Source organism: Diplodia seriata, assembly GCF_021436955.1.
Source record: "Diplodia seriata strain FDS-637 chromosome Unknown scaffold_8, whole genome shotgun sequence".
NCBI classification, from domain to species: domain Eukaryota; kingdom Fungi; phylum Ascomycota; class Dothideomycetes; order Botryosphaeriales; family Botryosphaeriaceae; genus Diplodia; species Diplodia seriata.
This window is the reverse complement of record NW_027117315.1, coordinates 1,229,465-1,245,269: the sequence shown is the minus strand read 5'-3', so window position 1 is coordinate 1,245,269 and position 15,805 is coordinate 1,229,465. Positions and strand designations below refer to the sequence as shown.

The following is a 15,805-nucleotide window of genomic DNA, read 5'->3' as shown; positions in this document are numbered from 1 at the left end:
GAACCCGCGGAACCCCTCCCTTGCGCGATAATTCGTCCCCTGAGCAAAAGCATAGATACTTATCACGGCACCGCAAGATGGAGATTCCTTAATTCTGGCGCCGGGCCCTCGGTGATCCAAAGAAATGTAGTGGTCGAGATAGACAAAAGAAACTTTCGCTGAAGTTATCACACCGATCTCCCTTGCTTCAACCCCTCGTCGTTCCATCTTGTCTTTGTCTTCTCCTGTTCCGTGACACTTTGCTAACTAGTTACCACTAAATTTATTTTCGAAACTGATCTTTATAAGCTCTTAATTATATATCGATCTATTCTCTTCTACATGGTTCTCTTTCTATATAATTGCCGTGTGCGTCCCCATATCACTATCTAAAGAAGTCCTTATTTATATATTAATAATCGGTGTACTCTCGCCAGCTCCTTAATATCGTATAACGCGTAGAACCTTAGCTCCTCCCATTTAGAAAGCTATAAAGAAGCGTTAGACGCAAATTACAGCGCCTTAGACTTGTCGAACGAAAGGCTGCCACCTATAGATGCCCGAAAGTACTTTATTATCCCTTCGAGTTGCATAATGGCTTGATATAAAGTTTTTTTAAACGCATCTTATTCTTCCGGACAATAATTATGTTTCCTACCTTTTTATGCTAGGGCCTCTGCGCCTTTCCCTAAGATTAACCGGTGGCTGCGTCATCTTAACAGTTAAGGTGTAAGAAAGATGTAGCTTCGTTCTCAAAGAGAACGCGGCCACCAAATTTCGTCAAAGTCTGTTATAAATTCCTAGGCCGGAGAAGGTGGTTCTCTCATCGCCGCCAACGGGAGATATACGTCCCGCAATGTCCGGTATGTTGCTGCTCTTAAAGATTGGATGGGTAAGGCTTAAAAGAATCTCTGGAACAGAGACGCCGAATGTCTTCGCGTCCCGCCAACATCTAACTCCGATGCGCTTCGCATTGGGAAGGTCTAAGATGCCGCCCATTGGTCCAATTGCCGACTTTTAAGCTTCGGTCATATACTCTTGCGCCTCTCTCGCGTTCGCTCCCGCATCTTATAAGCTGTGCATCACAGATTTACTGTTTCGGTTGCAATAGTGCAATATCTCATCGGTGTAGAAATTGGCATAAAACATGTTAATAAGGTGACGGAAGTCGATAAGGTCGATGTCACGACTTCCGTTAAGAGTTGCTTCAGTAATACCACAAGCCCTCTCAAGAATGTTGTAAAGGGAAAGGTAAAGCATAAGTCGTACCTTAAAGACAATGTTAGAGTTCGATTAACAGGCTTAGTTGGTCCTTTAGCCGAGAAGGCTTTAAGAATTTATCAGAATTGCTTGGTAAATTCACCCATTAACGCTCTACCTATTATCTACTTAACGACTGATACGGCTACTACGGCTACGTTCCAAGGTCGGTAGGCAGGTGAAGTTTAGTAGGTAGCGAATAAGTAGAATCGTACTATGATATAGTAAAGCTAAGCCTTCGTAGGTAAGACGCTAGCTGGTAAGAGATCGGAGTTGCCCACTCTACAAGCGCCTCATGTATTAAAGGATAATGTTACACTCACCCACCTCTCATGTGCGGCATGTGAGTGCACTTATGAGAGAGAAGGCAGCGCAATGGATTGCGAAGTAGGAATTGCGGACTTGACTTAACTCCAAAGCCCAAATGGCAAGTGCAAGTGCAAGTCATTGCGTATTCAGTTTGCTGATTTTAATGACGCAAGACCATTGCTTTTCATAAGCGCGTCATCTGCCTATGTCACTTCGATAGTACTCATCCAACTTTCTGAACATGTCAAGGGGGTTGTCTCCATAATCATTATTATTATTAAGTATATCGGCCCCTCGCCGACGGCTCCGACAGTATCAGAGCCAACGATTTGCACACACCACTAAATATTGATACAAAATCCGACACAACTTTTCCACATCGTACATACTTCCTTCCTTTCCTTTTCAATGGTGGGTATCAAGAGAAAACAAGCAAACCGTGAGAGTACAGGTAGATAAATACGGAAGTCAAGGTGAACCAGCACCGCCATCAACATCGGAATCAGTCATGCCCGCGGGATTCTCCTACAGCGGCCACGTTCCCTTGTCGGGATGCGCGGCAGTAAACGCCGAGTAGGCGCCTGGATGAGTGAAGGCGACGATGTCCTCCTGGTGCGGCGGCGGCTGCGGCGACATCTGCATGGGGTCCCAGGCTGGGGTGAAGTCAAAGTCGACGACAAAGGGACCCGACGCTAATTGTTCATCAATGGCCTGGCTGAGCAGCTCGAACTCCTTTGAGGCGCGCTGAGAGCCGTTGTAAGCGGGCGGTGGGTCTGGCATTGAGGAAATGGAGAAAGTGCTGTGGTGAGGGTGGTGGGGGAATTGCATCGGCTGCTGAGAGAGAACCGGGGTAGAGTGCGGACGTTGCTCTGTAGGCATGGGAAGGAGATATTGAGCAGCAGGTGTTGGGTTCTGCTCTTCAACGGGCTCATGCTTCGGCGGCGCAACATCGGTCGGCACCAAGGGAGCATCGTCGGCCGCCTTGGTCTCGTCCGCGTGCGCGTGGTCATAGGCACTGCGCGCGATCTCCTTAACCTTCTCGTGGATCATACCGTTCTGCTCCATCGAGCGCACCAAGTCGCGTGCCTCGCGCTTATCCCAGACAAAGGCGGGCCAGGTGGCCTTGTCCATACCGTGCTCCTTGGTCATCAGCTTTTCCCAAGCAATGGCTAGCTCGGACTGGAGGAGCAGGCTCTTCACGACATTGGTGAAGCACCAATCGTTCTTCGAAACGCCGGTCTCGTAGTGACGGGCGACATGGTCACAGCGCTCACTCCAGCAGCGGCACAGGGTAACGCAGAAGCCGCAGCCGTAAGCCTTCTTGTTATGGACGCGAAGCATGGCCTTCTCGGCACAAGTCTTGTTGCGAACAGGCTTGCCCTCCCTGCCCTCGATGACGCCCTGCATGGAACAGCGCTCGGTGACATTCAGCGTACGCTCGGCATCTTTCTTCATCCCGCAACTAGAGCAGCCGTGCGACTCGTAGTGATGCTTGCGGTACTTCTTCTCGGCGAAGAAGCTGCGGTAGCAGTCAGGGCAGGTCCAGCGGCGAGGCTGCTCATGCAGCTCCTCCTCGTGGCAGAGCCAGTAGGCACGGTGCTTGAAGGTCTGCTCGCAGAAGGTGCAAGCATAGTTCTTGGTGGCCTGCGGAGGCACGGGCTGGCCTTGGCCATCCTTCATCGGCACGGGAGGGAGCGGCTTCTCCACGGTGGCTGCCGAGTCATGGCGAACCGAACGCGACCTGGTGAGAGAAGAGTGGCTTGACGAGGATGCAGAGCGGTCAGACTTGATGGAGGGCTGGCGAAGCTCCATGTGGGACTTGCTCCGAGACAGGGGGGAAGACTCGGGCTGGGAGGCAGCGGACCGCAGAGAGCCAAGGCTCGGCTTGCTGAAGAGGGAGAACATGGCGGAGGAGGCAATGGACGAGCGGCTGTCCGAACACAGGCTGGGCACGGTAGAGTTGCGCCTGCTGGAGTCGGCAGACGCGCTTGAGCCAGGTGCAATGCTTGCTGCAACCAGGTCAATGTCTCGTGCACAGATGGAGGGGTGTCCCTGGCGTACCATAGAAGCGAGCGCTCCGGAGCAGCTCGAAGATCAGCTTGTCATCGATGTGCTTGATGGCATCGATGTGGGCGAAGATGTCGGGGGTGATGGGCGACTCGTCCTGCAGCAGCGAGGCGGACGAGGGTGCGTGGGAGAGGTGTGAGGTCGAGGCCTTGGAGGAGACGGTCTGGTGCTTGGGCCGGGTGGAGCCGGACAATGTGCGCTTCGTGCCTTGCTGGGCAGACGGCAGGGCGTGGTCAGACATTGTGGGATGCACTTGCGGGGAAGGCTGGACCAGCAGCGACAGTGCAGTGTATAGGAATTGAACGGCGGAAGCAAGAGCAAGGCGGCTAGGGAGGTGGTGGGATATTAATGGCAGCGGATGCGGCGAGTCGCTAGCACACGGGGCGGCTCAGCTGCTCGCTTCAGCGTTTCAGACGCCGTTTCGTTTCTCATGCGGTCGCGACCATCCCTGTGCAAATCTGGCCGCCTGCTGCGCCAATCACGCCCCCGCCCCTCCGCGCCCGCGCGCAAGGCTGAAACCCACGGCCGCTGCTCCTCGCTCCGCCGCCGCCGCTGCCGGGCGACGCGTGAAACGCCAGCGCCGAGCCTCTGCACACCCTCGACCGCAGAGTCGGAGCCTGAGGCGCCCGTCCAGCGCTGCGCCCTCCCATTGGCGCAGCGCCGGCGCAGGCACCGCGTTTGATCGCCGGCGACGCGAGGATTGCCCGCCTGCGCCGCGTACTATACCTGAGACGCCGCGGTCATTGGCGGCACTGCAAAACGAGCCAGAAATAAAGCCCCTCGGTGGACCGCGCAGCACGCAATCCGCCTCCTCGGCTCGGCCGCGTGAAACGGGGAGCAGCAGCGTCCCAGCGTCCCAGCGTCCCAGCGTCCCAGGGGAGACCCCGCCTCGCTACCAGCTGCCCCTCCACACAACTCAATCCACCCTCACCGCGTCCATGAAACCGAGCTGACGCGCGCGCCAGGCCAGCTCAAAGCTTCAACTCCTCCCTCGGCGTCTCAGCCTGGCCTCCAGCTTGACCTTCGCCGTCGCGGCCGATCCCAACATCACCTGAGAGTCAGCTACTGCACGAGAAGACTGCCACCGAATTTTGCTCTGTTTCTACCCGTCTGTCTGTTGACTGATCACTGGCGCGCCGTGTACTCGGCAATCACGCTCTTCGGCTCGACATACACTCCGAGAGGCTTATACTCCAGATCGTACCCAAATGCCTTAGGCCCGCCAATCTTGAGTCCCGTTTCGGTGCTGGTCCACTGCGGGCTTGCCGTGATGCCGAGCACCGTCACCCGGAGCCCGTACCTAAACTCGGGCACTCCCAGCGCACGTCCAGCGCCTGTGTCCAACACCGCGATCAAGTCAGGCACCGTGCAGACCATGCGTCTCTCGCCCGAGTCCGACGTGTGCTCCGCATACAGGTTCTCGTTCTTGAATGGGATTTTGAGCGTCCCGCCCGCTGCCGAAGCCGGCATAGCGTCCTTTGCCCCCTCGTCCTCCTCGTCCGCCGGCATGCTCGCGATGGTGATTTCTCCGTACGAGTGGCCCTTGAACAGCCGCCGCTCCACCGCCACAATCTTGCCGCGGAACAAGATGCGAGCCGTCGCCTCCCCACCCACCTCCTGCACGATCGATTCACACACCTTCGACAGCGTGTTGCTGGCTTCACTGCGCGCAATGCACCGCCCGATGCGCCACGCGAGCGAATAGGTGTTGATCACCGCCGTCCGACGCACTGACGGAGATTAGCTGCTGTAAGATTGCTGGCCGGCGTCCATCCGACTTACCAGTGCTCGCGGTTGTCGGAGCTCCCGCCTTTCCGACACGGGATCCCATTTCAGCGCATGATGCGCGGAGCGCTCGGTCGACAATCTCATCCGTCGATGCCCTTGTCATGATGATGGTCTTACCGTCACCAGAGTCGATGGCGCAAGGAACGAGTGAGCCAGGCTCGTGCACTGCGATGGTCGTTTGCCAGTACGTTGGGTAGGCTCGGCCCATGAAGTCGGCATCTGCAGCCGTCAATTCCACGCCGATCAGACTGTTCAAGTATAAAGATCACCCACCAATGGTCGGCCTATTGAAGTACTTCGAACTGCCGACAAGGAGGGGCTCCAGGCCGTTAGCGCCGCCGATTTCGAGACCGATAACGGCATCGAAAGAGTCATGTTTCAAGTACTCCATGAGAGCTCGGAAGGCTTCTACCGTCTCCGTGGCGTTGAGTCGCTCCACGGAAACTGCCGGAGACCCCATATGACCGCCCCAGTAGACGCAGGCATCGTCAGGTAGCACGCTCGCATCCACGATCTTGAGCGTGTAACCCTCCCGCAGCTGGTCCCGCAATTGGATCCTGGTGGCTGCTGGTGAGCCGCCTCCTGCACAACCCAGCACGTAACAGCCTTCCGCAAGCCAGTTCACGTCCGTCTCCGAAACGTTCCATTCGGCTATACCTGTCTCCGAGCTTACCTTGATATCGGGTCTATAGGTGAACGGGTCGACTGGCGTTTCTTCCCAAAACTTCTCACCATAGTCCTTGCTCTTCTCAATTTCTTCTTCTTCTTCCCCCAAATCATCTTTTTCTCCTAGAGGCGTCGGCTGCCTTGCGATATCCAACTCACCGACAGCTTTGACGAGGGTTCGCAGTTTGTTCGCCACATATGAGACGGGGAGGGAATCGATCTCGGTAATGGTGACAGTTTCTGGAATCGCACCGGCTCCTGTTGCTCTCTTGACGGCGAGGTCTTTGGCTCTTTGGATAGCTTCTTGTTGCGTTTGATGCTCTGTGCTCTGAACAAGGTCCACAACACCACCAACCTTGCTAACCGCGGCGCCGACAGCGCTAATCTAACGTCAGCGCTCAACCTGCAGGAGCTGTTGGACAAAACGTACTTCGCAACATCGTGAAAGGGTGGGCATATAATCTTAGATGCGCCCTTCAGACTTTCTGGGGCAACGACCGAACCGCCACCTACGAGAAGGACTGGCAAAGGGTCCGGAGAGGTCTTGCAGAGATCAATGACTCCCTCCAGCATGGCCTTTATCCTGCCCCGGGCCTTGGCTGCAAGTTCAGAGCTTACACCGCTAATTCTTGAGGCGTCTCCAATCACCGCTCTATTGGCTGCAACTGCAACATCCGTTGCTGTTAACTTGCTGCCGCCGAAGACCTTGGCCTCTGTGGTAATATAATGACCAACAGAGTCCGGACCTACTGTCACATTCCCGCCGGCTGCCTCCCGAACGATGGAACCACCCCCGAGACCAATCGAATGCAAGAATGGCATACTGTAGTTCACCTTGACGCCAGAGACAGTAACGAAAGCAGAGGCTTGTCTTGGGAACCCGGATTGCAGCAACACTCCAGCGTCCGACGTGGTGCCCCCAATGTCAACGACAATGGCCGAAGTACCGTCAAGAGACTTTCCAGCCAGGTACGCGGCGCCGCGCATCGAGTTCGTAGCACCAGACGAGAATGTCCGAATGGGCATCCGGGCGGCGGATGCGGCGTCAATCAAGGTCCCGTCATTTTGGGTGATGTACAAGCCGCACTTGAGGTTTAGCCTGCTCATCGCCTCGCGAAAGCCTCTCACAGTACGACGTCCGTATTTGAGAATCGAAGCGTTTAGAATGGCCGCGTTCTCGCGCTCAAGGAAGCCGATATTGCTGACTTCGTGCGAGCAGACGACATCAATGCCCGCGATCTCACGTAGGACGATGTCTCGCACGCGCTTCTCCTGTTGGTATTCTTCGTCGATCGGTGAGAAGATGCCAGCCACGACAAGAGCCGATACCCCATGCTTTCTGATCTCTGCACACTCTTGCACAACCTGTTCCTCGACGATGGGGGCTTCCTCGGCTCCGTCGATATGCAGGCCGCCGTCGACATAGCCTACGTAACTCTTGATCAGGCGGGCCAAGCCGGTTGGAAACTCGCTAAATGGCGGAATCTGACGAAGGAAAGACTTGGAGAGGCGAAGAACGCCGACTTTGCGCAGGCGTCGAGCGTCCTGCTCGACTACAGCGTTGATGAAGTGGGTGGTTCCAATGGTTACGCAGGCAATACTGTCCAGTGATACACCGGCTGCTTTGATGACGGTGCCGACGGCCGTTTCAATGCCAGAGGTGACGTCGGGCGTGGTGGGTGTCTTGAAGTGCGCAATCACGCCGCGGGTTTCGGTGTGCTGCGCGGAGAGGTCCAGTGCCACGGCATCGGTATTGGTGCCTGGTGGTCACTCATCAGCCCACAACTGCTTCGACCTTGGGGCTGGTAGTACTACGAACCTCCCACGTCGACTCCTATGCGAATGTTCCCGGTTGGAGTAATGCAGCCCATATTGAGACACCCTGCCCTGTTCGACGACCGAATAGCAGTGCGGCAATGGAAGGTCGAAGCAACAGTTCGACGACGTGGAATGAAGATTCAAGGTTACTGTTCAGACTTGCCCGAATACTGGTGACTGTCTTATCACCAGCGGTATCGGCATCGGCGTTGCGATGGGGACGGAAGGCAGGAGAAGTGCCGCGGGCGTGCCTTTTGCAATCACTTTCCATCCCACCTTTCAACCGGCGCCGTCGGCAAGTCCAAGCAGAAGTAGCGTTGCGTGCTCGAGCGTCGGTCGTGCCGGAAGTCTGGGCGCGATCGCCGGCCGGCTCTAATGGCGCAAATGCCGAGTGTCTTATCGCCACGACGGGAGAGTGCGAACCGACTTGCTTGAGGAGGAAAATAGTAGTTCCTGCCCGCTCGGTACTTGGGTTCTCGAACAGTCTAATGGGACGGCCATGTTCCGTCAAGTAAACAATGCAATGATTGCGAACTTACCTCATCCTATAAGCTACCACCAACGCTCACCGAATCTAATACACGCATCGCGAAGGCACTTGGTCGCAGAGATGAGTTTTCAATCTACTAATTCTATCAACCTTGACCACCGATTTCGAATGACTCTAGGTGAACCTCATCTCGTTTTACCACCTCTAGCTCAGCACAGCATGATACTTCGTCGACAGCGTGTGAACATCCACAGGCCTGCCAAGTGCTCTTCGCAGTCGACATACCTTCCTTTTGCGCGAAGAATGGACATGACAGGGTTCCTTAATATCTGCCCGTAATCGAACGGGTCATCGGGTTTCTCTGGTTTCGGCCAGGAAATCCAGGGGTCAACAAAGTCGTCGTAGTTTTGGTCGAGGTCTACAAGATTAGCGCGAAAAGGCCATTCCTTCTTGCTCTCTCAAATAGGTCTCAGCAAACGGGCAGTGCGTAAAATAAAGGAGGACGTAATTTGTTCCTGTAGCCATGTAGGTTCCGACACGACAAGAGGCCATGGTATCAACTCTTCCACGTAACCTCGGGAAACTCGGAAAGAGTTTCAAAAGGAGGAGGAAACGGGAGGCCGGCCAAGGACGCGGGCTTTCTCAGAAGCAGTAGGATGAAGTGTAGGCGACAAATCGACGGTATCGAAACGAGCCCGCAACGCCAACAAAACCTTCCTTGCAAGACCGGTCAGCTCAGGAAAAACAAAAAATGGAGGAACGAGAGGATGAAAGGCGACTAAGTAGCATTCGCCACACTCATTGCCACCTTAATTATTGTCTGTCTGCGTATGAAGTTGATAGGGCAGGAAGGCTGAGGCTATGGAGCGCCCAGCGTTGATCGTCCAGAGTCTCGCCCCCTCCCCACACCCTCTCCAATCGCCTGTGTTACAGAAGAGACAGCCTCTCCCTAGAGCCGCAAACCCTAATAATAGCCGAGAACAAGGCTTTGCGTGAATGCTGCCAAGGCTAGGCCAGCAAGGATAAAATTTAGTGATCAAGGCGAAGCACGGCAGAAGAGGTGTTCATCCTGACTCACCGTCTCGCCGGTGAAGCCACAAACGGCCAGTCTGGGTTCTTCAGCGCCGAACGCTCGGTAAAGGGAATACGCAGATGCGCATGCGCTCGTGTGCGTACGCTAGGGCACATCAGTAGGCTGAGCAGCAGCAGGCAAACTGTGCGGCATGCGGGGCGAGGCCCCTACGAGCTACGAGCTTGCAGTAGGGCGACAGATAATGGCACAGCATTGGAATGCGCAACGGCAAGATTCAAAGCACGTGCACATGTGCGTGGGTGCGTCGTATCGGCAGGACGGAAGCCTCTCGGACGACGGAAAGGGAAAGCAAAACATGCCTCCTGCCGTGGAGCGGAAGGGCGCAAAGAAGGCGCAAGTTGCTGATACATCGTTGGATGGGCTCGCCTGCAGCATGCAGTCCACTTGGACAGCAGAAGAAAGAGACAGCAAGGCTGCGAATGGTGACGGTGATGGGATGAGGTTGAACTTGATTGAGCGGCAGAAACAGACGATGACGAGTCCTCCGAAGATGCTCATGTTCATACTTTCCAATGGAGGTAGTCACCTTTATCAGGGGGTTTGGTCACCTGGAACGGAGGCAGTAGTCTGTTTCTGCTGTGAACATCTCAAGACGTGGTGCGATGTGAATAACGGCGTGCCCAGGCGGGTGCCGCCCCTGTTGCTCTGTTATTGCATCAACCATGTGTGGCGCAATCTCCCGCAATCTCCCGCAAACGTCCATGCAGAAGCGCCATAGGGCGCTGCGAGCTGCAGTCGGGAAGATGTGTAATCCCTTCAAAGGGGATCGCTTTATCCAATCGTGGGGCCGAACGGGTGAAGACCTGCTGGTAATGGCCCGAGCCCTCGCATGGTCTATGGACGGGAGTGGCTCGTCTTACGCGCAAGCAGATGTCATATCCGACCCGAAATGAGACTGATCGCAAAATCGGTTGACATGAAGACCTGGGGTGATCGACTGCGCTAGACAGGCAGTTCTGAGTAGCGGCAATGGAAGCATAAACCTACTACATCAGAGCGGCTGTGAGATTGCGGAGAAGCGCCATTTGGACGACAGCTTTCTCAGCCATGGCTTGGGACGGCGGACCAGCAGCATTCGTCTTACACGCGTACATTCTGAGACCCCTGTTGGTGACTGATGCCCAACAGACCCGCCTTTGGAAGGCGGTTGAAGGCAATTGCAAGGCTGGTCTGGTCAAGGCTGCAATGTCTGGAGGTGCGAGGCCCCACTCCTTGCGCCTGGCAAACACGGGGCCTTGGGGGCTGGGTGCCGTGCGCGTTTGCGCGTTCGCGCAGGGCGATGTGCTCGGAGGGAGCGCCTTGCTCGTCGACGGCCCAGGCGAGGGACAAGCCCAGCGGGCAATGGCTGTGTGATGATGTCTTGACTCCACAAGAGAAACCGTTCGTGGGTGGAGAGGATTGGAGTCGGTACGTATTGGCGGCGTCAGAACCCTGCGCCTGCCAGGGAACAGCCGCTTGGTCGGTTGCCAAAATGCTACGTGTGCACAAGAAGCGAGGAGCTGTGCAGGCCGCAGACGAGTTCGGTGGCAGCGGCCTGCACGCGGTTGCGCCATCTCGCAGGCCTGCGTGCTGAATGGAGCGATCAAGGAGCACATTAGTACTCTACGAGTTCCAGATCAAGAGTGCAAAGACAGTAGTGGCGATGTCATCGCTCTCTTGGCACGTTCGGACGGCGCCGCCCCGACACCACTGCTTGGACGGAGAGCCAGGCCATCGGAGAGATCTGTCTGGCGCAGTGAGAGCGAATGAGGAAGGGGTCGCGCCTGTGCTTGCAGCGGCGGCGGGCAGACGCGGCTCCGCGATTCGTCGCGCTGCAGCTCGGCGGCTTGGTCACGCCGCATTCCCCTGCCAATCATGCGAACAGCACCGCGTGGTGTTCACGGACTCGCAGCAGCGCAGGGAATGCTGGCGCGGGAGTCGATCCAGCGATTCGCGCTCGGAAGCGAAGCGGCACGCGGAAAATCCGCATTTGCTGCCCTCGCCAGGCCGTCGACGTGGTCCGCTCGCGATCTCGACTCCCACGTTGGCGCTGGCCATTGGGCGTCGCCTGCACCCGCACTGGCCGGACCGAGCCATGGAGCTGGAGCTGGAGCCGGAGCCGGAGCCGGCGCTGTAGCGACGGGAATACAGGCTGAACGTGAAGAAAGCGGCCGATGGCCTGAGAATGACGGCCTGGTGCTACGCTCGCGGGAGTGCCTGTCGCACAGGCTGTCGGCGGACAAGCAACGCGGCCATCAGCTGACGGTTTAGGAAACAGCGACAGGCAGCACAGCGACCAGCGCCGGCCTCTTCTTTGCTGCAGGTCAGAGTGTGATTTGCGCGACTCGGTGTAGCTTATTTTCAGCCCTGCAGGGAAATAGATCTCAGTAGCAAGCAGAGCAAGCAGAGCAAGCAGAGCAAGCAGGGCGTGGTGGTGAAGCTGTGCCCGTGGGCCGGCTTCCCCAACAGTCCATCGGGCAGCAACAGTTGAGGCTGTCGGCGACGGCTACGAGCACCACCGTCTTCGATGGCGATCCTGCTGGCACCTGTGGCCGCATCCCAGCGGCCCCGCGGCACACCGCCAGGAGGTACACACGTCCGGTACGCGGGCTGCAGCGTGTGCAGCATCGGAGGTCAGCGCGCCTGCAGCCCTCAGCCGCGGCGCGGTCGCAGTATTGGCTCGGTCGGCGCGTTGTGGCACTGCGAAAAGCGCCGTAGTGACGTCTAGTCGGCGTGGAGCGATCGCAGCGCGCTCACGAGATGCGGCGTCGACAACGGAGCAGGCACGTGGGATGAGGAGACTAGGAGACGGCGAGCGGAAGCTTGCCCAAGCAAGCAAGTGGATCATGACGAGGGGAGGGTGATGCGCCAACGGCGGCAGCGGGCAGGCTGCTCCCGGGGCGCACGCAGACTTTGCACTGCGGAAACGGGGATCCCCCACCGCGCTCTAGGCCCCGGTGCCCCGGCCTGCTCGAGCCGCGAGCCCTCGCGCCCGCCCTGTTCGGGTGCGTTGTTGAGCGAGGGCGACTCGGACGACGTGCGTGCGCCGTTCGCTGCTTCGGCCGGGGTGCGAAGGAGGGTTGCGGCTTGGTGCGGGTGGGAGGAGGCGCGCTGCGCGCCGCTCGAAGAGGTGTGGGCGTGGGGTTGTTGATTGGGTGCGCGTGCGTGGGTGGAGGGCGATCGAGCCTTTGATCGGAGAAGTCGGCGTGGCTGGGTGCGTCTGCGCGCTCCCCATTTGGCGTCATCCAGAGAGCCCTGCTGCGGCCAAGCCTACCGTGGGCGAGGCCGGTCTGAGCGCTTAGCCGTGGCTTGCGAGAGACTCCATGAATCGCTGGAATCGACTGACCCCCCTCCACAGCCTACAATAACACTGACTGCCTCGCCGCACCCCCGCGATCATCTGCCTGCGCACCGCCCACCAAGACATATCAACCCAGCCCGCGGCTGACCAGGCCCGTTCACAAGAAACTGCACCCCCTCCCACCCGACCACATGTTTCTTATCGTCTGATAAATATATCCCACGCCGTGTCACAGGCTGCAGCCCGCATGCTCCAAATACAACCCTTCTCCATACGCATCTTGTAATCCCTCCGTCTTCACCCTCCGCCCACCCGCCAAGCCTCTCATTCCTCCGCCCCCACCATGGCAACCCACAACATCCACTGGACCGACTACCAATCGACAACAAGTAGCGGCAGCTCAAGACGCAGCGGCGGCAGCGACACAAGTGACGAGTCTTACCGGGCAAGACGCAGCGCACAAACCGCACAGCGTAGCCAGCGGCCATCGCTTCCAAAGCCCGAGACCTGGCACGCGCCCACGGAACGCCGTCGCGAGCACTTCTACGAAGAGCCTGCCGAGTACTACGAGGCCAGATCCTCGGTCGACACGTACGCATCGACGTCGGAAGAAGAGCTGGAAGAGGAAGAGGAGGAAGATGACTACCCGCCGTACGAGGTTCCCGAGTACAGACACGAGGCGTTTCCGACCGACGCTATCCCAGCAACGCCAAGGGATTTCGCGGAGCTCTTCCCGTCGGCAAACAGGATGTCCATCCAGCATGACGACTCCACCATTGACGGAAACATGAACCTGCGCATCGACACCCAGGTAGAGACGAGGCGGGGAAAGCAACTCGTGACGCTCTTCCATCTCCGAATGCACGACCTGAAGAGTCGCGACTTTTCGCTGCGCCGGTACTGCAGAGATTCTGGTCGCGAGGTGTGCCACGCCATTCGGAAGTACCAGAAGCCGCCGTCCGAACGTCCAGCGCTGCAGCGGTCGTTTAGCAGCGCCATCGCCACTTTCCGACACAAGCCTGAGCGCAAAGTCTCCGCCACGTCTGGTCTCAAGCGCCAAGATTCCGGGTACGGGTCGATTGTGGCAGGCGACGATGAGTCACGCCCTAAGTCAGCCGGCCAGCAGCCCAAGCGAGCGCAGCTGATGCCTACCAACACCATGAAGATGGAGTTTTCCAATTACGCCCATGTAGACATCAAGCGCCGCGGGACCAAGTCGAACAAGAGATATGAATTCGAGTACTGGGGAGTGGACTACACCTGGAAACGCGTGTCGAAAAAGGACGGCAACTTTGAGGAAATATCTTACCACCTGATCCGGAGTGACAGCCCCGTGGCGCTGGCACACATCGTTCCCGTGCCCCTCACCAACGCGCAAGCACGCGAGGAGTCTGCAAAGGGCGGCTGGATTCCTCCGTGTTCCATGTGGATCAGCGAGCCGTCGATAATCGATGGTGGCGCGGACACTGCTGAGTGAGTACATTCGTGTATATTGATTGCCTCGCGCACCTTCTAACCTGATTTCCAGCGTCGTTGTCTCATCGGGGATCATGGCTCTTGTGGACGACAGCATCAAGAACCACTTCCACTCCAAGGAGTCGACGCAGCTCCACATTCCCCTGTCTAGGAACGCGTCTTTCAAGCTGAACATGGACTATGTCGGTCCGAAGCGCCTCATTGACGAAGTCTTCCATCGTACCACACGGGGTAACACGTCGCCGCGGGGACCTACTCCGCTGCGGCGAACATCCGTGGAAGCATGACCGCGGATGTGATGTTGCGGCCAGACTCGTCGCAGTAGAGACGCGCGCGCGGTAATTTGCATAACCTCTTCTCGTACAAATCTTCCTTTCCTTCGAATTTCATAGACATTATTACCATCGGACGGACGGCATGTTACATGATCCAGGAAGCAGCGCGCTTGTCGGGCACACCGCCTCGTGCGCAGCTGCAGGCGGCCGCCTGGTTTTGTTTGGAATCCGGATATCCGCGTCGCAAGAGTTGCGCTTTTTTTTTTTTCTTTTCGTAATAATCAGCATGGACAGGTAGGGCCCGAGACAGGGCATCGATTGCATAGCGGTGAGGCAAGGGTTTCCGGCGGGATTGTTTGCTCTCGGTTCGTCCAGCATTTGGGACCGGGGATTGGCATATTATTGGAATTGCTTCTTTCGCGGGATCGGGACCGGCAACCTTGGAAGGGCAGCAGAGGCGGGACGGGATGGATCACGCAGCAAGATCATGACTGGCGTCCGGGACGGCATCTCCCTTTTGTATTCCCTCGGGCCACACGACTGTCAAATGAATGAATGAATCAAGACTCACAGCGCTCTCACCGCCGCGGCCAGGCTAGTGAAAAGATTTTCCTGCGCAACACTTGGTGGATGCGTGGATATGGCCGGCCTGGCGCCGATTGCCGAGCGTTACGATGGCCGTCACGCCATGCGGGAGGCTTGTTGCGGCCCATGTCGGTGCGACTGCGAGGAAGGCAGTCAGTAGGTAGGTACCCGCGGGCGGTGACCGGTCGGCCCATGCCACCACCCACGGCCATCGTGCGGCTCTCGCGCACTGACGCCGGCACCAGCACGTCGCCTGCGCTGCTCCACGGCGGGCAGGCTCGCGGTTGCAGCCGGCGGATGGCGCGCGGGCTGGGGGGCCGCGCATCAGCGGCGGCGGCAGCGGCAGCGGCAGGCAAAATGGAATGGCAAGGAAGTCGGCGCGGACCCGAGCAGACGGCAGCTTGATCTTTTTTCTGGCTGCGGGACACTGCCCACGTCGATCCAGTGCTAGGGCTTAGCGCGGACTGTGGGAAAGACACGTCGTGGGCCGGCCAACTCACACGCGCAGCGGGCTGGCTTGGGGTTGGCGTGTCCGCTTCGCCGTCTCTCCTTGCTGGCGCGCATTGGTTTGGGTGCGGGCGGAGCGGGCGCGCTGGCGAGCCTGCAGCAGCTGCGTTGGCAGCGATGAGAAGAGCAGCCGCTCCCCATGCTGCCCTCTCGCGGCCCGACCCTCCACTCGCCCGCCTGGCCGGGTCCGGCGCGCCTCTGCCTCCCTTCCA

General features: G+C 57.8%; 3 protein-coding genes across 3 annotated transcripts; 1 reads left to right on the top strand and 2 right to left on the bottom strand.

Annotated features, from left to right (window-relative positions):
- Nucleotides 1–2,073: 2,073 nt before the first annotated feature.
- SLS55_007979 (uncharacterized protein) lies at nucleotides 2,074–3,856 on the bottom strand (the record flags this gene model as incomplete). The annotated part of the gene is made up of 2 exons (XM_066779394.1): nucleotides 2,074–3,557; nucleotides 3,610–3,856. The coding sequence occupies 2 exons, from the start codon at nucleotides 3,854–3,856 to the stop codon at nucleotides 2,074–2,076; spliced, it is 1,731 nt and encodes a 576-aa protein (XP_066630198.1).
- An 884-nt stretch (nucleotides 3,857–4,740) lies between these two features.
- On the bottom strand, nucleotides 4,741–7,844 carry SLS55_007978 (uncharacterized protein; the record flags this gene model as incomplete). Its single annotated transcript, XM_066779393.1, is given in 5 exon segments — nucleotides 4,741–5,345; nucleotides 5,398–5,622; nucleotides 5,707–6,309; nucleotides 6,894–7,829; nucleotides 7,841–7,844. 5 exon segments carry the CDS (start codon nucleotides 7,842–7,844, stop codon nucleotides 4,741–4,743), a joined length of 2,373 nt encoding a protein of 790 aa, XP_066630197.1.
- A 5,249-nt stretch (nucleotides 7,845–13,093) lies between these two features.
- SLS55_007977 (uncharacterized protein) lies at nucleotides 13,094–14,513 on the top strand (the record flags this gene model as incomplete). The annotated part of the gene is made up of 2 exons (XM_066779392.1): nucleotides 13,094–14,223; nucleotides 14,279–14,513. The coding sequence occupies 2 exons, from the start codon at nucleotides 13,094–13,096 to the stop codon at nucleotides 14,511–14,513; spliced, it is 1,365 nt and encodes a 454-aa protein (XP_066630196.1).
- Nucleotides 14,514–15,805: the final 1,292 nt, after the last annotated feature.